This window comes from Mus caroli, chromosome 6 (assembly GCF_900094665.2).
Source record: "Mus caroli chromosome 6, CAROLI_EIJ_v1.1, whole genome shotgun sequence".
NCBI lineage: Eukaryota > Metazoa > Chordata > Mammalia > Rodentia > Muridae > Mus > Mus caroli.
In genome coordinates this window covers 70,056,488-70,084,089 of record NC_034575.1, presented here as the reverse complement: position 1 = coordinate 70,084,089, position 27,602 = coordinate 70,056,488, and the positions used below count along the sequence as shown (strand labels likewise).

The following is a 27,602-nucleotide window of genomic DNA, read 5'->3' as shown; positions in this document are numbered from 1 at the left end:
GAGATAGTAGGAAGGATAGTATATATCCCGGAAAAAAGACAACAAGCACAATGCATAAGCATTACCCAGGGGCTGCAAGTGAGACACATGGTTAAAGAGACCGGGAGTGCCGGAAGAGAGGCGGTGAGCTAACCAGCATGGCCAGCGTGGTTGAACAAGAAGTTGAAAGGAAAGGAATTACACGGTGGCACAAAGAACATCCAGACAGCGAGAGCTTGTGTCCTGATTCCCTGAGGTGGGAAGATACCTGCAGTGTCGAAGGGGCAGAGAGGAGGCTGAAGGAGAACAGAGATGAATCATTTGGCCTTGCTGGGCACTGAAAGGACTTTAGATTCTACTCTGAGAACATGGAAAAGAACCCGATGACTTCAAGTAGAGAAGAGTCGCGCCCTGGCTTGTGTTTCAGAAAGGATCCTTATGCCTCCTGAGAGGAGTGTTGGGGAGCCAGCACCAATGACTGCCTTTATCCTGGAAGTCTGAAGAGAAAGCCAATGAGAAGCTTCCGAAGACCACAGTAGGGAGCACCCCACCAGGATGACATCAACCAGTAGGGAGCACCCCCAATCCAGGATGACATCAACAGTGGCTTGTCTGAACAAGAAGACTAGAGCTGCTATTATCTGAGACACAGAAGACCACGTGTATCAGACTAGACAGAGAAAAACAAGCATGTGGGCTTAGGCATATGAGTTTTAGGATGCTACTTGGAGGGAAAAATGGAGTGGTACCCACCTTTGCTGGCACGTCGTAAAACTATTTTTGATAGATTGAGGAGAATTAGAGTAGAGTCAAGAGAGGGTTTTTTTTTTTTTTTAAGGTAAAAATATCTAGGTTTTTTTTTTTTAAGATATAGGATTAACTATACAAGAATTTAAAGCCCTGTGATGTATAAACTATTTTTGATATTTAATACTGCCAAAGTGTTTCCATTCTTATCACTACTTTATTCATCTTGAAAAATAGCTATTGGTTTTGAAGATGAAGTTAAAGATTTTAAAGAAAGATTCATGAAAACGGTTTATCTGCTGATTTTATAAACATATTTCTTGATTTATATATGGGACTATTTCCATAATTTTGACTTCTGAGGGAAAAAAAAGCCCAAGAACGCAGACAGCACCGAGTGGTACAGCAGGTATGTATCCCCCAGTTTACCAAATGCAAAGCTGCTTCTCACTGATGTCAGCACCAGAGGAGGCACTGCAGAGGAAACGGTTAGAAAACCGGGTTTTGCTCAACTCTGGAGATCAACTGTGCTTCTAGACCATTGGGTACCTATACCAGGGGAGCTGAGTTGATTATTCTACATATTTTGGGACTGATGCGAGTAACATTTAGAGTTCAGCTCCTGCCCCTCCCGCAAGCTTGAACATTGTAAGTCCTGTGCTTGAAGGCAGTGGATGCTGCATAGTCAGATGCAGACAGAAGTCAAGAGGTAGTAAGGGCCAAGGCTGCTGAGAGGGCTCCGCAGGAGAGGAGCCTATCACTGAGCCTGAGCCTGAGCTCCATCCCTGGAACCCACACAACAAAAGGCTAGAACTGACTCCCACTAAGTTGTCCTCCAAACACACACCCACCCACACACACACACACACACACACACACACACATTGTGGCACATGAATCCCCAAAATAAATAAATGGGGTTTTTTGGTTTTTTGTTTGTTTTGGGGGCTTTTTTTTTTCAAGACAAGGTTTTCCTGTTATAACAGCCCTGGCTGTCCTGAAAACCACTCTGTAAGAGACCAGGCTGGCCTCAAACTCACGGAGATCTGCCTGCCTATGCCTCCCAAGTGCTGGGATTAAAGGTGTGCATGGTCACACCTAGCCATTGTGTTTTGTTTTGTTTTGTTTTGTTTTAACAAATGCTTTAAAATAATATAAAATAGTGAATACTGGTTAACAAAATGAGGACACAGTATGGCAAAGTCCTTTTAAAATAATGTAATACAATAATTGTAAGACCTTCGAATAATTGTTAAGCATAATAACCCACCATGGTGGTGCACACTCTAAATTCCAGTACTCAGGAAGCAGGGGAAGGTGGATCTCTGAGAATTTGAGGCCAGCCTGGTTTACATAGTGACTTCCAGGACAGCCAGAGCTATATAATAAAGAGCTCTTGTCTCAGAAACCAAACCCAACCAACCAGCCAACCAACCAACCAACCAACCAACCAACTAACAAACACAAAAATGAAATTGCTAAGCATAGTAAATATATACATGTAGAGTGTTTTTCGCTTCCATAGTCCCTTAGAGGGAAAGCTTATCAGTTATCTTTAAAGAACCAATTAAGTAATATGTGTTAAGCATCCACACTGTTTTCAGGAGTATGCTTCAAGGAGAGATGCCTAAATATGTTGGCCTCGGCTTTCCCCCGGCCCCACCTCTTTCCCCCTGTGAACAAGTTTTGGTTTGGTTTAGTGTCCACAGTGTTTAACTAGGGCTCTCTGTGTGACTCTGCATTTGGAACTAACCATCAGAGCCTGGCAAGCTCACTAGCAGGCACACAGCTGGCTGTTATCCGGAGTCTGACGCTGGCTCATACATCCAGCAGCAGTGTGTGGAAAGGGTTCCTCCCCTCCATGGCTGCCTGTTAGGAGGACCCAGCTTCTGTGGGTCCAGTGCCAGCAGGCATAGCTGTGAGACTGCTAGATGGACCTTGGTTGCCCTGGTTATGTTAGGCTTAGAATACAGCTATTCTTCAGTCCTTCTTGCCATCCTCCATCTTACATTCTTTCTGCCCCCTCTTCCTTGATGTTTCACAAATGAGTACTATAAATGTCTTCTCTGTGGCTAAGTCTTCAACCATCATTTATGCTCAGCCTCTGTACAGACACAAGTGGTCTGTTTAGTTTTAAGTCTTAGCTCTTTGCAAAGGGACAAGAGCAGGCCATTTCACCAGCTTCACTCCTTTTAAAAAATTTATTACTACTACTACTACTACTGCTACTACTATATTTTTACTTATTCACTTTACATCCTGTTCACTGTCCCCTCCCAGTCACTCCCCCTATAATCTTTCCCCTACCTCCTTTCTCCTCTGAGCGAGTGGAGGCCCCTCTGGGTATCCCCTACCCTGGCACATGTGGTCTCTGTGAGGTTAGGTGCGTTCTCTCCCACTGAGGCCAGACACAGCAGCCCAACTAGAAGAACATATTCCATGTACGGGCCACAGCTTTTGAGCTACCCCCTGCTCCAATTGTTCAGGATCCACATGAAGACCAAGCTGCACATCTGCTACATACATATGTGTGATGAGGTCTAGGTCCAGCCTGTGTATGCTCTTTGGTGGGTGGTTCGGTCTCTGAGAGCCCCAAGAGACCAGGCTAGTTGACTCTGATGGTCTTCCTGTGGAGTTCCCCTTAGGGGTCACAATCCTACCTCCTATTCTTCCATAACAGTCCCCAAGCCCCATCCACAGTTTGGCTGTTGGTGTCTGCATCTGTCTGAGTCAGCTGGTGGGTAGAGCCTCTCGGAGGACACCCATGCTAAATTCCTGTCTACAAGCATAAGAGGGTATCATTAATAGAGTCAGGGATTGGTGCTTGCCCGTGGGATGTGTCTCAAATTGGGTGGGTTGTTGGTTGGCTCACTCATTGAGAAAACAAGGTATTTTAAGACAAATCTAGCTTCACTCTTAACATGTTGGATTCAAAGAGGAATTTTGTCAGTAATCAGAAAAATATTTACAAATGATGAAACTTCACTCGCTGAGTTAGTTAAGGATGGTACTTGGTTACATAGCTGTGGTAACGGACATTTCTGTACCTGAATGAACCGAAACACATTCCAAGAGTTGCCAGAAAATAAATTAACAGATGCTGGCGAGAAGAAGGTTTTAAAATTTTTAGCTCTAGGAAAAGGTGATTTAACACACTTCTGGGGTTATTTTTATTTGAGATGTGGACCTGAATTAATAACAGCTGTGTTTGAGAGACAGCTTCACCGATGTTTCTAAAACACTCAGCATGGGAATGTTTGACCAAAGTTTAGCTCAGTTATACTACCACGGGAAATTTCAACCCTGCATCTGTCACAGGAAGAGACATCATAAGAGTTAAAGACAAACCTGCGATACATTTGATAGCTAATTGCAGGAGAACCAGTCATCCAAATACTGGGAATTCCTAGCCATCCGGCACAGGCAGTAATGCACCCAACCATTCGTTGGTGGCCCTGCTTCCACAGTTCTCTAAGCAGAGGTAGCTGCCCAGACTTCAACAGAGCTACATTTTACATGCAGCTTTTATCAAACTCAAGACTGACGATGTGCCTTGCATTTTTTATCATATGCTATAAAGAAATTATCATTAGTGTCTTCACAAGCCCTTGCAGTCACCAGAGTTCTATCTCTATGTGGGTATTTTATATCAAACTTGGGAAGTGTTTTAGGATTATAGAACATTTTTATGCTGCATGGGAACATGACCTTACAACCCCATCCCCCTTGTTAATCATCAAGTTGATTGTTTCCAAGTAACATTGATTATGATAAAAAAAAATGACCCTGACTGGTAAACTATTTCTGCATGGGGAGAAGCTAAAACTGAATTATGGTGGAGAACTATTGCGCTGGGATTCCCATAGCACAGAATCTTGGAACCTGAATTTGGGTTCCAATGGAAAGAACCTTTCAGCAATGGCCAGGAAAAGTCTAAGGGAATAAGATCACAGAGCATTACACAGAGCATCTAAAGTTTGATGAGCTTTTCCTGACCTTGCTTCCCCTGTCCGTCCACTAACTGGATTGCGCTGGATCCTTGTGAGAAGAGTCTCCATACAGTCTCTGAGTCAGTGGAAGACTTACTTTCCAGGCATGAGAATTTGCCTTCAATCCTCAGCACAAAAACTGGGCATGTGTCATGAGCTTGCCCTTTTAGTGCTGGGGAAGTAGAGACAGGAATCCCTGGAGCTCACCAGGCAGCCAACATAGCCTAGTCAGTGAGACCCAGGTCCTAGCTAGTAAAAGACCTTGTCTCACAAAACAAGACAGATGACACCTATGAATCCTTGAGTTTGACCTCTGGCCTCCACATGGGTATACACACACATGCATGTGCACGCATGCATACTTTCACACACACACACACAAACACATGAATACACACATTGACACATACACATATATTCGCACACACTTTCACATATATACACTCACATATACATGCATAATACACACACAATTTAGTAGATATCAAAAGGCATGAAGTTGAAAGGTGGCATGTTTGGGGAGAATGTGGGGAATAGATATGATCTTATCTTATTGTATGTTTTTAAAATCCTCAAAAAGACCAAAAAACATTTGATCTAGGAAGTTGGGGAGGACCAGTTGGAACTGTGAAAGAAGGGTGAACGTGGCTGCTGGCACACACCACTCTGAAGGAACAGAGGGAAGACGTGAAGATTGAAGTTAGATGAGCAGCAGGGTCAGGGGAAAAAAATCTGTGGACAAACTAGAAGAGGTTCTGCACACTGTAGATAGAGAAGAAATAGCCGAGAGCCAAGAACACTTAAAGGAAGTTAGCCACAGCTTTTCTTTGTCAGTATGGAGGAAAGTGTAAGAGATGCTGAGGGCAGGAAAACACCATGCTGATCTTCAAGTGTCTCCGTGAGAATGAACTCACTTGGACTCTGTGCAGCTTTTCTTATTTCCAGCTGGAGGCCAGCAGTTCACACATACCTTTAGCAACATGGTCTAGGAAGCTGTTGACCTGGAACTTTAGAACACATGAGGATTCAGAGTCTAGGTTTGACTTGGATTCTAGCTTCCTCATAAGTATGCAGTAAGTGTCCATGCTGTGTAGACTAAGCCTGAATAGGAACTGTCCCCACAGGCTCATGTCCTGAGCACGTGGTCTCCAGCTGGCAGTGGTATTTTAGGAAGTTTGGGAAACTTGAGGAGGCAGGGTCTTGTTGAAGAAAGTAGGTCACTGAGGCGTGCCTTCAGTGGTCATTCCTAATTCCCAGTCAGTCCCCCACTCTGTCTGCTTCCTGACTGCCATGAAGTGAACTGCCTCTGCCATATTGCCACCACTGTCATGTGTCTCTCTTCAGTCTGAGGGACCACTGACTAAAACTTCTGAGACAATCACAGACACACACACACACACACACAGAGAGAGAGAGAGAGAGAGAGAGAGAGAAAGAGAGAGAGGAGAGAGATGGCTCAGATGGTAAAGGTGCTTGCCACCAAGACTGATGACCTGAGTTCAAACCACAGGATCTGCATGACAGAAACACAGAATGACTCTTGCAGAATGTCCACATAAACATAGAGACATGTCTTCCAAATAAATAATAAACAATTAACAAAATAGTAATGCATGCTTGTAAAAAATTTGCATGTGTTTTGCCCTGTGGAGAGTTGAGATATGGAAAATAAACAGACTGAAGGCCTGACAATATTTCATAAAGAAGGAAAATTATAAATAAAATTCTCTAAGTAGCATTAGCAAATGGATCAATGTCATGGACCCCAACTGTCATCCTTGTCAGTAGGAAGCACACATGGCAAGTTTTCCAGACATGTTTAAGACCATGACCACCTGCTTGTTCTTACTTGGTTTTGATGTCTGATGTAAATGAGACACCTGAAGTTGACTAAGTTGCAGAGGTGCAGGGATCTGAATAAGAATAGCCCCCATAGGCTCATATATTTGAAAGCTTAGTCACCAGGAAGTGACACTATTTGAAATGATTAGAAGGATTGGAAGGTTTAGCCTTGTTGGAGAAAGTGTGTCACTGGGGGGTGGGGATTTGAGGATTAAAAAAGTCTATGCAGGCTCATATTCATATTCATTTCCCTCTCTCTCCTCTCCCCTCTCTTGCCTCTCCTCTCTCTCTCTCTCTCTCTCTCTCTCTCTCTCTCTCTCTCTCTCTCTCTCCTCTTTCCCTCCTTCTCCCTCCTCCTCTTGAGTGGATGTACTCTTAACTACTGCTCTAGCGCCATGCCTGTCTGCCACCACGGTCTCCACCATGATGATAATGAAATAGCCTCTGAAGCTATATACAAGACCCCAATTAAATTATATATATATATATATATATATATATATATATATATATACACACACACACACACACACACACCACACACACATATATGAGTTGCCTTGGTCATGGTATCTTTTCATAGCAATAGAATAATGGCTAAGACGAGGCAAGTTGAAGTTTAATATTATGTAGAGAATCCAAATATATGCTAGAATACTCAAATAAGAGCCATCAGTTTTAGCCACTGAGCCCCCACTCTGGCCTCTGTCTCACACACTTTTTGCATGTATTTAAAACAGGAAAGATTTGGGCTTTGGCTTTTGTGTTGTTGTTGTTTTTGTTGTTGTTGTTATTTTCTTGTGATCCTAAGACTGTCACAGACTCTTTATAAATGTTACTCTCCTAAATTCCTGAACACAAATTTGAAAAGGTGTTATATCATATTTCAATTTCACATTTGTGTTATTTCATTGAAGTGACACATATTTTGTTGCTATAGTTAAAATTTCAGGAAATAACTTTGTGCTTAAAATTCTTATAATAAATTTTAAATTAGAGAACATTTAAAAAAAATCCATCCTTATTTTTCCCTTTTAATTTATCCTGATCTAGTTTTCTTCTGTAATGTGAAGCTGAAGAATGCCCTTGAGGGCAGATGCGAAGGGATGTCTTTAACTAAAAAGTTTTTGAAAATAATCTGATGAACTAGGCATATATTTGAGCTTAACTTGGATCTTAATTCTACTCTTTATAATTCATATTTTCTTTAACCCTTCTCATAACCCCATCAATACTGGATAGTTTAAGGGTCTTTTTTACTGTTGATATTGAAAGTAACCTCTAAAGCAGTGGTTTAGAAGGTTCTCAACCTTCCTAATGCTGCAACACTTTAATACAATCCCTCATGTTGTGATGACCCCAGCCATAAAATTATTTTTGGTGCTACTTCATAAATGTAACTTTGCTACTGTTATGAATCATAATGTAAATATCTGATATTCAGGATATCTGATAGCAACACTTGTTGAAAGGATCATTTGACCCACAAGTGGTCACGGTCCACAGGTTGAGAACTGTTACTCTAAAGAGTTAACATTTAACACAGACATAATTCCAAGCATCTCGCATAAAAGACTATTAAGTTAAAATGTCTGTAGTTGAGCTAGGCATAGTGGCACATACCTTTAATCCCAGCACTCAGGAGGCAAAGGCAGGCGGATCTCTGTGAGTTCAAGGCCAGCCTGATTTATATAGTGAGCTCCAGGACAGCCAGGACTACATAGTAAGACCCTGTCTCAAGAAAAACAATGTCTAAAATGAAGATAGCAAGATGGCTCAGTGGGTAAATATGAGCCTGGGGGTCTGAGTTGAACCCCTAGAACTCACATAGTGGAAGGAGAAAAATTGACTTTCACAAATTGTCCTCTAAATCCACACACCTGCAATATGTATCAAATAAATGTAATAAAAATGTCTATAGTGGACTTGTATATTTGTTGAAAGATCTCTCAGCTGTAGTGATTGAACACATCACTGACACTGTGAAATATCTCTAAAGTCTCATCTGCTGTTTAAACCTTGCCTTTCTCTCTGAACATTTTCCTTTGATTTGAAAGTTTGTTAGAATTTGGTAAAATTTTAAATGGTATTCACCTTTAATGCGATTCTTTCTTTACAACAGAAAGCCCTCCTATGGCTTCCTCTTGTCCTGAGTGCTTCATCCATTTGTCCCGATTGGTATTCACCCACAGGGTCGTAAGTTATGAGAACATCAATAAAAACGACTACTACACAATTAGCAAAGACGCGGTTACCCACGTTTACAACGACGACATCGAGTACATCGAGATTGAGCGATGGGAACAGGAGTACCTGTACCACAGAGAGCTCACGAAGATCCCCATCTTCGCTCTCTTCCGGAAGTGGAAGGCTTTCAGCGTGTGGCGGAAGAACGTGCGCTCCAAGAAAATCACTGGCTGTCGAAAAGCGCTTCGAAAAAACCTGTTCATTGTTAATCCTGTATGTATTTCTTAATCGTGTTTTAAAAGCCTTACAGGGAAGGAGCATACGATGCGGTGGCAGGCGTTGGTATCGAAGCACCTGACACAGCATTTTATCTTGGCACGGTACTCATAGCCTTTGGCTGTCACAACATCTAGCAGTCCAGTAATCCCTGGGGTTGCAAGCTCTTAACTACGGAGGCAAAGGCAGATGTCTAAGAAGAGTGACACAGGTCTCCTTCAATTAGAGGCAGCCTAGAAATCTTAAATTGGTGATTCCTCCGGCAGGGGATGGCCTCGTGAGCCCCTGCCCCATCTATGAAGAATTATGTTCAGGTGTTGTACCACCTCAGCAGTCTCTCTGTTGTTGTTGTTGTTGTTTGTTTGTTTGTTTTGTTTTGACACTAGTCGCCTTCTAGGGTCAGTGGCCACTGTTTGCCTCTTTGAGAATAATCTGATAGCTTTTTATAAGCATGTCAGTTGTACAACAGAGGAGATTGAGAGAGCTAAGATTAATACAGATGGATACAAATTAAAATTGATCATGCAAAGTAATTGTGTAGGACAGATCATCTGGGGTCATCCATCCCACTGAGCATGCTAAACTGTGCAAGGATAGCCTGTTCCTTCCTAACCTCAGACTCTGCCTTTCTAACTTTATTATGGGCTTGAACCTCTTCACCATGGTTTGAACACTGAATAGATAACATTTTTGTCATTATGCAAAAATCTTCCTGAATTTGTCTTTCAAATGACCTCTCCCGGTCCTCTTATCTTCTCTTATGCAACGAGGATTGTCACTTTGCCAGTGGTATTCTGGGCACGATAGTATCTCCTCGTAAACTTCTCCCCAGCATGCTAGGAAGTTCTCATCTTTCTAAGCTAATATTTTCCTAGGAATCTACTCACTGTCTATTATGTCTCCAATACCTATCAAATGCTAATCAACACACCACAAGCACTATCCATACAACTGAGTGACGTTGACTGTTGATTCTTCTAGACTAGACTAAAAAAAGATGTGCGAAATTATTTTTTTAATTTAAGAATTGTTTTTTAAATTAAAAAATTAACTTTTATTTTGTGTGTTGCTTGAAAATTTGTCTGTATATTGTATGTGTAAAGAGCCTGTGGAAGCCAGAGAGTGTTGAATCCCTGGGGATGGAATTACATAGAGTGGTGAGCTGCCATATGGATGGCTGGGACTAGATCCTGGGTTCTCTGGAAGAACAGCTAGTGCTCTTAACCAGTGAGCAATCTCTCCAAGCCTTATTTTAAATTTTTAATTGCATTTTATTTTGTGTGTGTGTGTGTGTGTGTGTGTGTCCCATAAGGACAACTTATGGGAGCTAGTCTCTCCATCAGTCTACCTGGGGTGTCCCTAGGATTGAGCTAAGGACCTGCTTCGTCATAAATGTCTTTACTCACGGAGCCATTTGCTGGCCCTGATTTTTTTTATTTTATAATTCTTTTATGAAAATAGCCAACCTTGTAAACACCTGTGCCTAGATTTTCCTCAACAACTTCTTTGATACATAATCTACATGCTTGCTACATATTCACCCACCCACAGTACATAACTTAGTAATGTTTAATATGCTCACAGTGTGGACTAACCATTGCCACAGTCATTTTTGGCACAAATCCACCACCCTAAAAAGAAGCTCCATTGGCCAGGAATAGCCATTCTCCATTTCTCCACAGCTCCCCTGTTCCTCTCCCAACATCTACTCCCTGTCTCTATAGCTTTGCCTATTCTGTGCACTGAAGGAATCACACAATATGACATACATTTTTCACTTAGCATATTCTCTTTCTCTTAAAAATGCATCTATGTTGCAAAATACCATTTACGTTCACTGGCTAACTATATTTATTTGTGTGGTCATACCTATTTGATTTCTTTCTTGATAGATATTTGAATTACTCCTGCTTTTTGGAAATTACAAATAACGCTTTTATAAATAAGTGCAATTACAAATAAATATCTGTGTATATTTTTCCTAAGCATTCTCTCAATATGTTTTTAAACATATTATAAATACTCATGTATAAGTTTTTTCTTCCTGGGCACATTATTGGGATAGAAGTTCTGGGTCACTGGTGACTCTGTTTATCCTTTTCCAACACATCTTGTTAACCACAATAAATGTACAGTAAAGTTTAGTTTTGTTCTATGTCATAGCCTCTTATATGATCATTGTGACTGGACACTGTAGTCTTTTAGTAGCCATAAACCAAAGCTAATGGAAGATGCACAGCTTTCTGCTACTTGTCGTTGATCTTATTCCTTTAGTAACTAAAGACACACATGCTTCTCAAGGAGAAAGGGCAAACTGAATATGATACCCCGAGCAATTCTTCTACAAAACAAGTTTCTGAAGGGTTCCCACTTGATGTGTAATTTTGTACACATTAGCCAAGTTAACACACACACAGACACACACACATGCACACATACACACATGCACCTTTAACTCCTTCATAACAAGTTTTTGTTTTACACATATTCTTACACCGTAGGACTTTAAAAATTAAGTAATGATTAATTCTTCTTTTCATTCAGTATCTACGACCCGCTCTTCTTAAAATCAATGAGATGTGCTACATGCTGAGTTTTATGGGACTCTGTTACATTGAAAAATTCCACACCTACACCCTGCAGGAGTTCAAGGCTGCACAAATAGTGCGACTGCAGGAGGTAATGGATGCTGTTTGTCAAGTTTCAGACTCCTTCCTTCGCAGGAGACTCTGCTGTGACTAATATACACACCCATGAATGTTTAGGTGACCGAGCGCCTGGAAGTTTTCCGATGCGCGGCAAAAGACGTGGTCCGGAAGTCGTGCCGCTTTGCCTTACGTGCTGCGGGATTTATTCCCGATGACTGTGAAGTTGAAACCCACGAGGGTATGGAGAGCTGAGAACGGGGAGTGGCCTTCTAAAACACTCTCTTCTGTCTCCTCGTTTTCTTTACAGCTAAATAACTTTTCTCATTTGCTCCCAAGTCCTGCTTCTATGCATAGATTCTATATGTTTGTTTTCTGGGGCTCTGAGTTGTCACAAATCAAAGGATTGTGTGGCTTTCCTGTTTTGTTTTTCTTTGAATGGATATTGAAAAATAAGTGTCTTACAAAAGATGTGTGCCTTATATTGTCCTTAGATTACTTTAAGGCCAACATTGCAAGTCTTGTCGATGGTCCGTTTGATTTACCCACTTATGGAGAATCTGAAAAAATGACCTACACAGAACAGGCCAGCAAAAGGCATCATTGCATGAGGCTCACGTGGTGAGAGCATCTTCTTTCTTTCAGGATAAAGTAGGAAATTTATCCTTCTTAAGACATGGAAAACGTCAGTCCTGCGCTGGGGAGGTGGCTCAGTGGGTACCCCAGAAGCATGACGACCCGAGTTTGATTTCTAGAACCCATGTAAAATATAGATAGAGCTTGAAATGCCCACACTCCCATAAGAACACAAATTGTTGCCTTTGGGCTACTAACTGCTATCAGAGAACATTGAGATACATCATGACTGCCAGGTTACAGGGGTGAGTCTCCCAAATGCATGCAATTTAGCTCATACATGAAAAGATTTCATACTTTACCTACAGATCTAAGTCACATGCATTGTATGCATTAAGTTTTCTTTAAAGCTTTTTGAAGCACTCCTGTGGTCCTTTGACTAGAGGATCTGGGTGCATTATTCTTAATATCCATCTTGTTCATCAGATAGTCCATGGGAAAGTTCAAATCACTAGTTACATCACTGTCCTATAATTGAATATATTTATGCTTTCAGGAGAAGGAGGTCTAAGAACAATTCTAAACCGTCTCATGTGTTAATATAATTCAACCAAATTTCCAGAGGACACCATGTTTTACTTTTGAAATCACTGTGTTAGAGTTGCTGTGAAGACTATGTAGTAATCGCAAAAAGCTAAGAGTGTGTCTTTTTCTCCAGCTTCATCCGTCTGAATGATTACCTAATTCAGAACACCCTGCACGTCTTAACAGTAAACACTGCCAGCTCTCTTCTGAATTTCCTCTCAGATAAACTGAAGCGAACTCCCTCAGCAGACGTCATCCAGAAGTGGATTACTGAAGAGAAGCCGGAAGTCACTGAGAAAAAGGTACGCTTGCATGGAATCAAATCTCTGGGTGTTTATCGAGCGAGGGGCATCTCTATGTCAGATTTTTTTTTTTTTTTTGCTGGTATTTTCCATATTTTGGCAAAACAGAGAAGTTTCTGTTCAAACATTATATTAGTTAGCATTACTGGCCATCTTGACACAACCTAAAATCATTCAGGAAAGGAGTTTTAATGAAGAATTATATAAGTAAAGCCAACCTTTGGGCACGTCCATAGAGAATTATCTGGATTTTTTTCTTTCTTTCTTTTTTTTTTTTTTTTTTTTTTTTTTTTTTTTTCGAGACAGGGTCTCTCTGTGTAGCCCTGGCTGCCCTGGAACTCACTCTGTAGACCAGGCTGGCCTTGAACTCAGAAATCCGCCTACATCTGCCTCCCGAGTGCTGGGATTAAAGGCATGCACCACCTGAGAAAGATCTGCCCTGAATGTGGAAACCATCATTTCCTGGCTGAGCCACAGAGGGAATAAAAAAGAAAGCAAGAAAGCGTTTAGCTTCTGTCCTTGACTGTGGGTGTGATATAGACTGACAATGGCTTGCATTCCTACCGCCACCCCCCCGCCCACCCACCCAGTGACAGACAGACCTTAGCTTGGAGTTGTGAACCTCCCCTGTGTTGCTCTCTGCCAGTGTATTTTATGACAGCAACAGAAATGAACATGGGCATATCTGTCTCAGGATTGGCGGGTTGAATGTGTGGCTTCTACCAAGTATATAAACCCCATTTCTATTTAAGACTGCTTTCCAAGTTTGCTCAGATTTCCAGTTTTACAAAGACAATGCTTTTACATTGCTGTATCATCTTCCAATGTTTTTAGTTTTGTTCTTCCTGTGGCATTATTCCCAGAAAGACTCCCATATGCCAAGGATCTAAACCCAGCTCATTGTGTGCACTCAAGTCCACTCATCTTTGTAGGCTTTCCTTTATAGCATCCTGCTAGATGCTTAAGGGTCCTTGTAACAATGCACATGTGGTCCTTCCAGGGGGCCCCACTGATGGAAAAGCAAGAAGAAGATGAGTCTCTTGTCCCCATGTTCCTCACAGAACTGATTCTGACAGTGCAGTCTCTACTCTTCGAGCCTTCTTTGGAAGACTTTCTGGTGTGTATTTCATTATCTTACTACCTGAAGATAAGCAGCCTTTAAAATAAGGAAGGAAGTTTTTTTGGGTTCACCTGATTGACAAGACTGCAGTTAGCACTGTTCCCTTGCCTGGGGGCAGGGGGGATCAGAAGCTTGGCAAGTCACTCGTCTTGAGGATGCTTCAATGTGGTACAAACCTTACACTGACCAAAGCAGCCCCCTGAGGGGCATCAAAGACACCATACTGTTCTAACCACCACTTCTGAAGTTTTTTCAAAATCATGTTTCATCTTAGAAAATTCTGTCTTTTGGTTATGTGTCCCTTTAACAATATTCTACAAATTTACCAATATAGAACAATAGCCATGCTTCCTCCCCATTTTGTTTGGTGTGTGCTGTATGCCTGCATCCCTAATGTGTGCTGTATGCCTGCATCCCTAATGTGTGCTATATGCCTGCATCCCTAATGTGTGCTGTGTGCCTGCATCCCTAATGTGTGCTGTATGCCTGCATCCCTAATGTGTGCTGTTTGCCTGCATCCCTAATGTATACTGTATGCCTGCATCCCTACTGTGCCATGAGCATGATTATGCACTTGGGTGAATTTTAAATTTTGAGGTTCTATTGTGTTCTCTGTTCATCTTTCTTTTTTTTTCTTCAAACTTCTTTTTCTTCTATGATTTGCTTTTAATTTTATGTGCACTGGTGTTTTGCTTGTATGTGTGTCTGTGAGGGTGTCAGATCCCTTGGACCTGGAGTAACAGACAGTTGTGAGCTGCCACGTCAGTGCTGGGAATTGAACTTGGGTCCTCTGGAAGAGCAGCCAGTACATTGCTCTTAACCACTGAGCCATCTCTCCAGCCCCTATCTCTCTCTCTTTCTTTCTCTCTCTCTTTCTTTCTTACTCTTTAACATTATATTATATTCCTTCATATCATTAGTTACTTTGGAAACATCTTTTGGAAAGAGTATAACCTTTCACACACATACACACACACACACCCCATAATATTTTTGTCCAAGCCACCATTTTTTAATATTTTTGTTTTCTCTAATTATGTTAGCTATTATGAGTAATTCCACAGTGAATGTCTTTGCACATAAATCTTTGCGTCTATGTCTAATTTTAATCTCAGCTTATACTTCTAGAATAGAAACTGTTTTCCAAATACCAATAAGCTTGTAAGCATCATTTAAAATCCCCTGATGTTTCCTTTGGCTTGCCCTCTCTAATGCCCTCTAGGGTTTTATTCACATTTCCAATCATCACAATGTGTCGCCTTGTTTTTCTTCCCTGAGACAAGATTTCTTCACATAGCCCTGACTGTCCTGGAACTAGCGCTGTAGACCAGGCTGGCCGAGAACTCACAAAGATCTGCCTACCTCTGCCTCGTTAGTGCTGGGATTAAAGACATGTGTTGCCACCCCAACAATCTGCCTCTTCTTCAATTAGAAAAATATTTGCTCTGAAAACAGAACTGTGTCTTCTGATTTGGCGTGTTCTCAGAATTGCAAGATCAACACACCTGCTGTGGTTGGTGTCATTCCTGCATTTGTTTAGCATGTGTGTGTGTGTGTGTGTGTGTGTGTGTGTGTGTGTAGGCACTTGTGCATGTGCACCTGGGTGTACGAGCATGCCTGTACACAGGTCCACATGTATGTGCACACACTGTACATACAGGAGAATGAGGAGAGCGGGCAAAGGTGCAACATCTGCTGCATCTGGAGCTGCAGGCAGTTGTGAGCTGCCCAGCATGGGTGCTGCAGCCTCATCTCCAGCTCTCTGGACCTCTGAGGCATCTCTTCAGCCCCAGAATAAGTCATTCTTAATTATCGGGGAATTCAGAAATGTTGTACTTATCTTCTATTTGCTTTCTCTCTGACAGGATGGCATTTCTGGGGCAATTAATCACTTTGAAAACACGGTGTTGTCAGTTCCTAATCTGGTGCCTGACTCGTACTTTGATGCTTTCACCAGCCCGTTCATTAACAAGAAGGTTGAGGAGAAGACCTGCGGGCCCGGGCCCAACCTGTCAGCCGTGTTTGAGGATGACAGGAACTTTCTCAGCATCATCATGCAAATAAAGGTAGATTCACTTTTCCTAGAAACTGTTTATTATATTTTCAACCCATAAGAAATCGAGGCATGCACATTCTTCCGATATTATCTTTGAATGTTCTATTTGTGGAAACTGTCAGGTACCTAATCTCTAAATAGTAAAAATCTTGAAAAAAAATCTGTGGAAACTTTAAAAATTGTCCTTTGGGGGCCAGTCAGTTGGCTCAGCAGGTAGGAACTGGCTGCAAACCCTGAGGACCTGAGTTTAATCCCAGAATCCTCACAAGGGAAGAAGAGACAACTGACGCCTGCAAGCAAGCTGTGCTCTGACCTCCATCCGTGCATGGAGGCACCTGCCATCGTACAAAATAAATAAATAAAAGTCCAAGAAGAAAAACATTGAAAATATGCTGTAAAACCAAAGATAACCTTGAGGGGAAAAAAAAAAAAAGCCCTTACCGTGTCTGGCAGAACAGTGGCCTGCCGTTAGTAAACTTGTCTTGTGTTTCTTGGGACACCATGTTGGGTACAAACAGAGCAGAACAAGGCCTTGCCAGCCATCATTCTGATCGAAGCCATCTTTTCTTAAGTGCTTTGTGTTTTTTTTAAGCACGGTGTAATTATTTGAGGCCTATTAGAGATGAAATGTAACAGCTTCTGCCCATGGCCCTTAAATGCTGATGCTGATTAGATATGTATTTATTTTGTGGTGGATGCAGGTGGATGGGGAGATACAGGTGGTTATGAGGGGATGTAGGAGATGTAGGTGGATGTGGGGGGATGCAGGTGAATGCAGGGGGATGTGGGGGGATGCAGGTGAATGCAGGGGGATGTGGGGGGATGCAGGTGAATGCAGGGGGATGTGGGGGGATGCAGGTGAATGCAGGTGGATGCAGGGGGATGTGGGGGGATGCAGGTGAATGCAGGTGGATGCAGGTGGATGCCGGTGGATACAGGTGGATGCAGGGGGAAGTGGGTGTGTGTGTGGAGGGATGTACATGTGAAACAGCATGAGCAAGCAGGTCAGAGGACAAGTTGTAGGACTGGTCCTGGAGACTGATCTCAGGTCATCAAGTGTGTCAGCCAGTGCTCTTCCGTCTGTCAGCATCTCCCCAACACAGATGCTACCTAAAGTGTACTTTGAGAAGCTGAAAATATGACTCCACACAAAATTCAGCAACCTAAATGTCTCAGTTTTAAAATCATTTTAGATTTATTTACTTACTTACTTACTTACTTACTTGCTTTTGTTATTTTGTTTTGTTTTTGAGACAGGGTCTCTCTGTGTAGGCCTGGCTGTCTAGAGCTTGCTATCTAGGCCAGGCTGGTCTGAACGTCCCAAATATACTCCCGCCTCTGCCTCTGGAGTGCTGAGTTTAAAGGTTTATACTACACAACCCATCTTGCATTGACTTATTTTATGTGTATGAGTTTTTACCTGGACATATTGCCATATGTGTGCAGTGCCTGTGAAGGTCAGAATAAGTGTGGAACCTTGTGGAATTGGATTTACAGTCAGCTGTAAGCATCACACGATGCTGAGAACCAAACCAGAGTCCTCCACAGGCACAACCAGTTCTCTTAACTGCTGAACCATCCATCTCTCCAGCCCCCAGATATCCCAGTTTTAAACCAAAGCACATTTATAGAACAAGGCCTTGGCATGGGAAAGGAAAGGCCAGCCCACGCTAGGTGGGGTTTGTTCTCCCCAGTCTCGGGTAATAGGACTCCTGAAGTGGAAGCAGGGCTGTGGCCTCCACCCTCGACTGCCTTCTCTCCTTGGCATCCAGGAGCCATTATGATGTCCAAACATAAAGTTTGCCTATTTGTCACCTATTACACATCCAGCCTTATGAAAGTTAAACCTAGCAAATTGAGTGAGTGCTTCCAGCCCTCAGACTTCATACAAGCTTGGGGAGATGGTGCAGTCAGATAATCACCTGCTCACAAACACGAGAATCGAGTTTGCATCCCCACAGCATCCATGATGGTATGCACCTGAAACTTTAGCTGAGGGATGGGGGTTGGGGGTAGACAGGCAAAGCCCTAGAGCTTGCTGGCCAGACAGTCTAACCAGTTGATGAACCCTGGGTTTTATGAGAGATCCTGTCTCAAAAAATAAGAAAAAGAGCTACCGGAAAAGACACTGGACATTGACCTATGGCCTCTATACACACACATGGCCACACACACATGCCCCCCCCCAACACACACACAAAGATAGATAGAAAGACAAGAAAAGAAAGAAGTAAGATTTAAAAATATACATGAACCATGGTAATAATAATAAAGTATAATTTTTCAATAAACTCATGAGAAGAAACAATCTTTATCTAACCAACCCAGTCCCTTAAGGATTAAGGATATAGAAAATCAGATTTAATAGTTTTCTCCAATGAAGTGACACTGGGTATATCAACTACTCCAGGGCAGACCTTGTGTTCAGGAGTGGTTAGTTGGCCAACACATAATGGAATCCACAGTGTTTTGTGTGCCACTTTTGGTTACAATTTGGTGGCATTTTTGTTTTGGGTTTTTGATTTTGGTTTTGGTTGTTGTTATTTTCTGTTTGGGTGTTGTTTTATTTTGTTTTCTTGGTTTGGGTGCTTTTGTTGTATTATGTTTTTATCTGTTTTTTGAGAAAGAACTTAAAGTTGGGGAGAACTTACAGAGGGGAAGAATATGATTAAAATAAATAATTTTAAAAGAAAAGAAAGGAAAATGTGCAAGTACCTGGGGATTTGTTAGCTGATGAGGACTCTGCTACAGAACGGATTCCTATTGCCTAAGGAGTGGCTTCATAGCTAATGAAACTGGTGGTTTGTGTTTCATATCAATTTGCTCGTGAATGTATATAAGCCTAAAACAAAGACAGAAATTAGGAAGAGAGTAACACAATTGAGGTACATTTCTCTGAGATGGAAATAATCGGCTTATATAACAAAGAGAGACGAGACGATGAGATGGAAGGAGAATGTGGGACAATGCAGAGGCCATAGGCAAGGGTGAAGTAATTAGTAAAGAAAATCAAATTATGAGACTACTTGACAGGCAATTAAACATAGAAATAATCAGAAAACTCGTTTAGAAATGCAAGCAGATTGAGATGGCTATATCAGCAATACAGTGAAGTAAGAATGAGTTCCATCCACCTGGGGAGGGGCAGGGGAAGGATTGGGGCCTCATGTGTGCTGGGCGAGGGCTCTATCCTGGGCGGAGCTGCTCCCCAGCCCTCTACTCTTTATTTTGGGATGGGGTCTTACTGAGTTACCATGGTTGGCTCCTCCTGTAGCCCAGACAGGCCTTGAACTTGTGGTCCTCTTGCTTCAGCCTCCCAAGCAGCTAGGGTTACAGGCTTGTGTCAGCTGACCCAGTTTAAACAAAGGTTTTCAACTTGGCCCACAAAGCCAGACAAACAAATACAGGACCAGAGGGAATGCAGTGACTCAGAAAGGTTGCTCTGAGGTATAGAGACAGAGACAAGCTGTAAGAAAGCAGAACTTGGGATGGAGAGACGGCTCAGAGTAAGAGCACTGGCTCCTCTTCCAGAGGTCCTGAGTTCAATTCCCAGCAACCACATGATGGCTCATAACCATCTATAATGAGATCTGGTGGTCTCTTCTGGCCTGCAGCCATACATGCAGACTGAATGCTGTATATATAATAAAATAAATCTTGAAAGAAAGGCTGGAAGGAAGAACTTGTGACCCTGTGAGCGGAGGATCCCCATGAGCAGCACCCATTGGTGATTTTTGAGGACACCTTACAGACTCCACACGCAGCTGTACTTAGAGTCGTGGCTTAATACAGTGAAAGGATGTAGCTTGTGATCAGCAAAAGGCAACAGCAGGAGCTAAGGGAATCAAGAATGAGCCCCCAGAGCCCTCTCCCAGTAGAGACACTTGATCCCTTCCACAACTAGTGGCAAGGCCCACAGAAACTGTGTAGGAAGGGGCACCTGGTAGCATCCCAACATCCAGGTTCCTACTGAGTCTCACCACAAAGGCATGCTATGCCTAGCATGAACCAAACTGCCAGACTCCCCAGAGGGAAAGCAGATGTTCAGCATAAATCACATGTTTTCCTGAATTATTCGGACATGAGCCTTACTTTCTAGATAAATGATGATGGAGCCATTTCTGAAACCCAGGTTTTCTGATATTGAACAACGGTCTTCTTTGCAGGCAGACCTTGCTGAAGATGTCAGTTTCCAATCTACTGTGTTAACTTCCATGCCAGACAGAGGAGTGTTAAGTCAATAAGCACTAATGCATCAAAGATAGTGAAGTACTTTAAAACCCACAGTTTGTGATGAAATATAAATGTATGTGGATCAAATATGTCAGGAGACGCTTACATAAGACAAAGAAGCAGGCTAAATCACAAATGGAACATAATAAGAACAACATAAATAAAATACTTTAACATACTATTATCATCATAAGGAAGACCAAATAGAAAAGAAATAAGAACAGAGGCCTAGCCAACACCATTAGAATAAAAAGAAATGATCATTAAAATAAAGAAACAAGCAAATAAGTAAAAGTCTTTAGAAGCTCTGAGATTACTGTGTAGATGTTGGCTAAGGTGAATTTGAATCATTAGTAAAAGTACATTTGCAAACTGGGAGAATTATTTATATCATCCAGCCTGGCTTCTTAAGGCATGAAGAAACTTTGCTCTGGGTGACAGGACTACAGGTGGGGGAAAAGATGGCCAAAGCATTAGGCAGAAATCCTACCCAAAAACGATTAACCAAACAGAGATGATCACCCATCAGCTAAGTGCAAAGTCAAAGAAAACTGAGTTGGCATCTTTCAACTAACATGTTTGTGAAATTAAAAAGTGTGCCAAAACCTTCTGTGGGCTAACGACGCCCTGCACCACTGCAGCCATGCAGAGAATAAAGAACCTGCATTGTATGAGGGAAAAATAACTCAACGTGCATTTGCTTTTTGGTTTAACAATGCCACCTCTAGACACACCTGAAAACCCAGGGTCAGAGATAGAAAAGAACATACACGTGAGGTTACTCTTAGCATCTTGCTTCTGATTGCAGAAACATCAGAAACTATCAAAATACCCATCCGCGGGCAGGAAGACAGCGGTTAACTGTATGGAGTGACATCCAAGACGCACTGTGAAGTGAGCAAGCCAAGAGAGAGTTTTCTGTCATCTGTCCTTTTTGGGTCAGAAAAGGGGGCAGGGCAGAGAGGCCTGTAAACCAGAAGCCAAGGAAACCAGCAGCTCTGTGTTGGAGAGTGTGGAAATGGTTCAGGAAGGGTCAGTGTGGTGGGTATGCAGTGCAAACAACACGGAGAGTAACCCTTCTGAGAGTAGGGTTAATATAGTGCTAAACAAGAGTGGAGGGGGAATAAAGTACAAACAAAAACAAATAAATCCAAGTTAGTTGAGCAACATAACCACACTGAAGAATGGGAAGATGAGGATGAAAGCAAGTTTATCATCACCACCACCACCATCGCCCTCCTCCTCCTCATCATTATTAATGAAAGGTTTGAAACTCAGGGCCCCACATAAACTTGAACATAGTAGTTAGGACTTTGGCCACATAACCGTATGCTAACTTCTGAGCTTGCTTTTGTCCGTGGAATCAGTGTATCTGCAATCCCACACCACTTTCTGTGTGTTCCACAGTTGAACAAATAAGTAAAACCATATTGTGAGCAGTTGTACTCGTTAGATTGCTATTGCTGTAATGAAATATCGAGACGAAAAGCAACCTGGGGAGAAAAGGGTTACTTCAGCTTACAGCTGAGTTGTGGTCAGTCAGTGAGTTAAGTCAGGGCAGGGAGAGGCAGGAACTAACATAGGGACAGTGAAGAAGGCTGCTTTCTAGCTCCCTCCTCAGGGCTTGCTCCGCATGCTTTGTTAAACAAACCAGGGATGGCTCCGCCCCCACGGGCCTGGGCCCTCCCACACCAATCATTAATCAAGAAAATGCCCTGTAGACTTGCATACAGACTATCTAATGTGGGGAATCCCTCAGTTAAGGTTCCCTCTTCCAAGATCACTCTAGCTCATAGCAAAGTGACAACAAAACAAACCCAAAACCCTAACCAGCACAGGAATGAAGAGATTATATATCTTCAAAGAATTAACAAGTGGGGAAGGAAAGACCACGCTCTGAACTGAATGGTTTTGCATTGAGATTAGAGTCATGAACTCATGGTTTTTATTGGCTGGTAGAAAAATAGAGAACTGAGATCTACATATGCGTGCTGTGTGGTGTGGTGTGCTCTTTCTATGGTGTGATGTGTTCTGTGTGTGTGTGTGTGTGTGTATGTGTGTGTGTGTGTGTGTGTGTGTGTGTTAGATTAAATTCTACTCAGGAAAAAATTCCCTTGGGAGCTAGAAAGATGGCTCCAAAGTTAACCGCACACACTGATCCTGCAGAGGGTGCAAGCTTCATTTCCAACACACACACCAGGCAGCTCACATCTCGAAGTCCTGCTCTGGGGGATCAGACGCCTCTGTCCACCATGGGCACCTGCACTCATGTGCACATACTCACACACATTTTCACACACATTCTCACACACAGTCACACACACATTCATACACACATTCACACACACACGTAACTAGAAATATTAGGGGAAAAAATCAGTCTTGTTTATCTGTCACCACTTAGGAAACAATTCATGCAGCGTTCGACTCTGCACGCTTGTACGCAGCGACATTTGAAAAGTTTCAGTTATTCTTCAAGGAAAACGAGAGTCTGGATCTAGAGGCCCTGAAGCAGGAGGAGCCTGGTGAGTCTGCCCTCACTAAAGCACATTTGACCGAGATAACAAGATCTGTCATCTTCTGGGTTTCTGTTTGGTGGTGTTCAGTGACACCGAGTGTTGACCTGAAACAGTTGACCAGGCAAAGGCAGGACTTTGTGCACGTCTGGTATTTCCCATGGAATCCCTCATGTCCTTTCCTCTGTGTCCGCATCCCTGTATCTGGTAAAGTGTGGGGCGGTTCCTCAGTTATGTGTGGCCCTTCTGTTGAGGTTGCCACGAGTACCAGGGCTCTAAGACCTATGTGCCTTATGAAGAGTTGAAAAGGATGTGGGATTCTACCATTCCTGCCAGGCAAGGCTTACAGAAGCCCTCTGTCTCAGAAATTCAAGATACATTTTTTTCTTCCTATACCACCCTGAGACCTGGTGAGGATGATCAACAACTTTTCTTGTTGAATTCAGGCCCAGGGACAAACCATTCCATTAGAATCCTTATTCTTGGGTGTGACAGGAGTCAGACGGCTTTCACAGGATGTCTTTTCCAGAGCAAAAATCTGATTTTTTGTTTTATAAAATATGGTTTTTGAACACAAAGTAGATCTATTCCAAAAAACCATCTTAATAATTTATATCATCCAACTCACAGGGGTTAAATGAAGGGCCTGGTGTATGCACTGAGCTACACGGGCAGCCTATGGCTTCTTCTTTTATGATTTATCTGGGATCTTGTGAAAGAACAGGCATTGTGTCTCTTCCTCTTTCTCCTCCTCCTCTTCTTCCTCCTCCTTTTTATTCTCCTTCTCTTCCCTGCTCCCTCAGCTATAACAATATTTACTGACGGCCCAGGACCTCCAATGAGGCTCTGGTGGGGAGGGGCAAAGGATGAAGTAGGGCCTGTGAACACTTTATGATGGAACTGCTTGCAGACTAGGGAAAAGCAAGGCCTCGAGCATGCAGCCACACCCCTTTGCCCCCACACAGAGGGAGATGACAGGCAGTGGGCCTGCTTCTTACACTCCTTAGCTTTCAATACTGTGAACAAGACTCTTTTTTTTTTTCAACCAATGCTAGATTGCTAAAGATGCCAACTGTGGCCCCACTTTAGAAAACAAAACAATTAGTCAATTCTCTCTGGACAATTTCATTTCTATTTTCATGTCACATACACATATATATGTATCTATACAAAATCTACAAACCGCATATGGCACATGGTATTAGCCTTTCAGAGGCTGGCTTGATTTGTTTTCTTGCGAATGACATAACTTCATTCTTTACAGCTGAAAAAAAAAAACAACCCATTGTGTATATTAATGACATTTTCTTTACCCATTTCCACTGACAAGCATCGAGATTGTTTCTGTAACTTAGCTGTTGTGAATGGAACAGAGCCACACTAACGTTGATGTGCAGTGTCTCTGTGATATGTTGCCCTGAGTCCTTTAGCTTCACACCCAGGAGAGATAGAGCTCTATTTATAATCTCAACAATTAAGGATGGTATATATAATGTAGCATAAGTTATATACGGTAGATGTATATGACTCTGCGTTGGCTACCCTTTGGCTGGGTTAGTTTACATTCCCACCAGCAGAGAAGAGGGGCTCTCATTCACCCATCCCCTTGCCTGCTTCACATCTGTTGTGGTTGCTTAATGACCTTCAGGCTGGGGTGGTTTTTAATCTACTGTAGGCTGTTGCTTTAAAAATCTAATGTGAAAGATACTATCACTTCTGCACCGTCTTTTCTGCAGATGTCCAATTCTTCAGTTCCCAGCTGGAAAAATACCATAAGCAGCACAAGGACTCAGTAGCCCTGAGACCCACCCGAAACGTAGGCCTGCTGCTTATCGACACCAAGCAGCTGAAGGAGAAGCTGATCCCATCACCGCTGCGATGCTTGGAAGTAAGTGTGAGCTAGCAAAAGAGTCACTTATGTGTGTCTGTGTGTACATGTGTGTGCACACACACATACGCAAATAAAGGATCACCAATATTCTTATGGTGATTTTCAACATTTACAATGCACAAAGATCAATATTTTCCTTTTTAATGTATGGAATATTTGCAAACACCATAGTTAAAATGATAATAAGAGTAGATACCATATATGTCTCTTTGACTGTAGCATCCGCAGAGGACTGAATGCTTTCTTCTGATCCCTAAGGGCACCAGCCACACACATGGTGCACATATACACATGCAGGCAGAACACCAGTACACATCCTCTTTTGTAAAAAGATATAATTAGGACAAATACAAATTAATGTCAACTTTTTTTTCACAACCAACTACCAAGTCAAAGAAAACAAAACTCAAACTTAGGTGATTGGAAAACTTCTACATTCATGAATGTCCAGACATTGAGTGACCACCCAGTGTCCCTGGGACGTGTCTAGGTACTTGGTTTCTTTTATCCTTTCTAAGCTCTCGATGTGCCACCCTGCTACAGTGACCACTGCTTCGTGTTTATGAAATGGTGGTTGAAAGTTTCCCCAGGCTAGATATTTCTTTAGCTCTATAAAATGAGAAAGAAGAGATTAAGGTTTTAAGCACACATCTGCCTCAGCCTTAAAATAAATAAATAAATAAATAAATAAATAAATAAATAAATAAAATATTAGCACAGTCAAAAGCCCACCCTAATCCAGTCACTTTGTTCAAAAGAAACCTTGCTCATATTCACCCTGGGATGAGTCAAACTTTATCTTTCTTCCTGGAGAGGAGATCTGTTTCTTTCTAACCACATGGTTGCTTCCCAATAGAAAAAGAGTAGACCTGGGCCTAAAGTTGAGGGGTCAGCCTAGGGTCCACTGTGTAAGACAGAGGACCAGAAGACAATCCTGAAAGGTGTCAGAGAACTGAGCACTGTCCCATAAGCTGTGTGCTTTGAGTGACTGTCAGAATCTAGCCTTGCATTTGTTGTGTTTGGTAAGTAGTTACTTAGTGAGAGATTGTCTTCACACACTGCTCTGATTCCCATACCTCCTGAGTCAACACCTGTCAACTTAAGCTACTATTATAAAGCAGAAATACCCAATTGCTTATTATTTTTATCTTTGTCTTTATTTCTTAGGTGCTAAATTCCATGCTTCCCTGTTTGAGCAAGAAAAAGGTGGATGCTATCATCTCAGAGGCACAAGATGCAGAATATAAACTCGAGTTTATGCCAACTACTACCATAGAATATGTCAACAGCTTAGTTTTCCTTGATGAAATTCAGGAGCGGGTAAGTTGGTTGTTCTCTGAGAATTCAGTATCTCAAGAAAAAATAAGAGCAGACCTCGGGCACGAACTCCGAAGCTAGCCCCACAATATCCAGAGGCAGCTCCACTCCCAGTTGCTACAATGCACCCAAGATCACAGGATCCCAGGATCCCAGGAGCTTGGTCACACCAGGATCTCAAGATCCCAAAGGCAGCTTGACTCCCAGGAGCTCAGACACACTCAGGATCTCAGAATTGCAGAATCCCAGAGTCACAGGATCACAGAGACAGCTTGACTTGGAGGAGTTTTGACACAGCCAGGATCACAGGAAGGACAGGCTCCAGTCAGACATAGCCAGGCAGGTAGCTCTAGAGATAACCAGATGGCAGGAGGCAAGCAAACATAAGCAACAGGAACCAAGGTTACTTAGCATCATCAAAACCCAATTCTCTCACCAAAGCCAGTCCTGGATACCCCAACACACTGGAAAAGCAAGATTCAGATCTAAAATCACTTCTCATGATGATGATAGAGGACATTAAGAAGGACATAAATAACTTCCTTGAAGAAATACAGGAAAACACAGGTAAACAGCTAGAAGCCTTTAAAGGGGAAACACAAAAATCCCTTAAAGAGTTACAGGAAAACACAACCAAACAGGCAAAGGAAAGAAACAAAACCATCCAGGATCTAAAAATGGAAATAGAAACAATAAAGAAATCACAAAGGGAGACAACCTTGGAGTTAGAAAACCTAGGAAAGAGATCAGGAGTCATAGATGCAAGCATCACCAACAAAGTACAAGAGATAGAAGAGAGAATCTCAAGTGCAGAAGATACCATAGAAAAGAAAACATTGACACAACAGTCAAAGAAAATGCAAAAAGCAAAAAGCTCCTAACCCAAAACATCCAGGAAATCCAGGACACAATGAGGAGACCAAACCTAACGATAATATGTATAGAAGAGAGTGAAGATTCCCAACTTAAAGGGTCAGTAAATATCTTCAACAAAATTATAGAAGAAAACTTCCCATACCTAAAGAAAGAGATGCCCATGAACATACAAGAAGCCTAGCGAACTCTAAATAGACTGGACCAGAAAAGAAATCCTTCCTGTCATATAATAATCAAAACACCAAATGCACTAAACAAAGAAAGAATTTTAAAAGCAGTAAGGGAAAAAGGTCAAGTAACATATACAGGCAGAGCTATCATAATTACACCAGACATCTCACCAGAGACTATGAAAGCTAGAGGATCCTGGACAGATGTCATACAGACCCTAAGAGAACACAAATGTCAGCCCAGGTTACTATACCCAGCAAAACTCTCAATCACCATAGACAGAGAAAACAAGAT

The 27,602-nt window shown here is 42.2% G+C and overlaps 1 protein-coding gene across 1 annotated transcript in view; it reads left to right on the top strand.

Moving 5' to 3' along the window:
• Dnah6 (dynein axonemal heavy chain 6) overlaps nt 1-27,602 on the top strand; it is a 195,330-nt gene that overhangs the window by 12,794 nt on the left and 154,934 nt on the right. The window contains exons 5-14 of the mRNA XM_021164519.1: nt 8,750-9,017; nt 11,565-11,699; nt 11,786-11,906; nt 12,160-12,286; nt 12,960-13,128; nt 14,129-14,245; nt 16,114-16,314; nt 22,942-23,062; nt 24,790-24,941; nt 26,112-26,264. Of these exons, the coding sequence (XP_021020178.1) occupies nt 8,750-9,017; nt 11,565-11,699; nt 11,786-11,906; nt 12,160-12,286; nt 12,960-13,128; nt 14,129-14,245; nt 16,114-16,314; nt 22,942-23,062; nt 24,790-24,941; nt 26,112-26,264 (1,564 nt within the window). The remainder of the gene's footprint in view (nt 1-8,749; nt 9,018-11,564; nt 11,700-11,785; nt 11,907-12,159; nt 12,287-12,959; nt 13,129-14,128; nt 14,246-16,113; nt 16,315-22,941; nt 23,063-24,789; nt 24,942-26,111; nt 26,265-27,602) is intronic.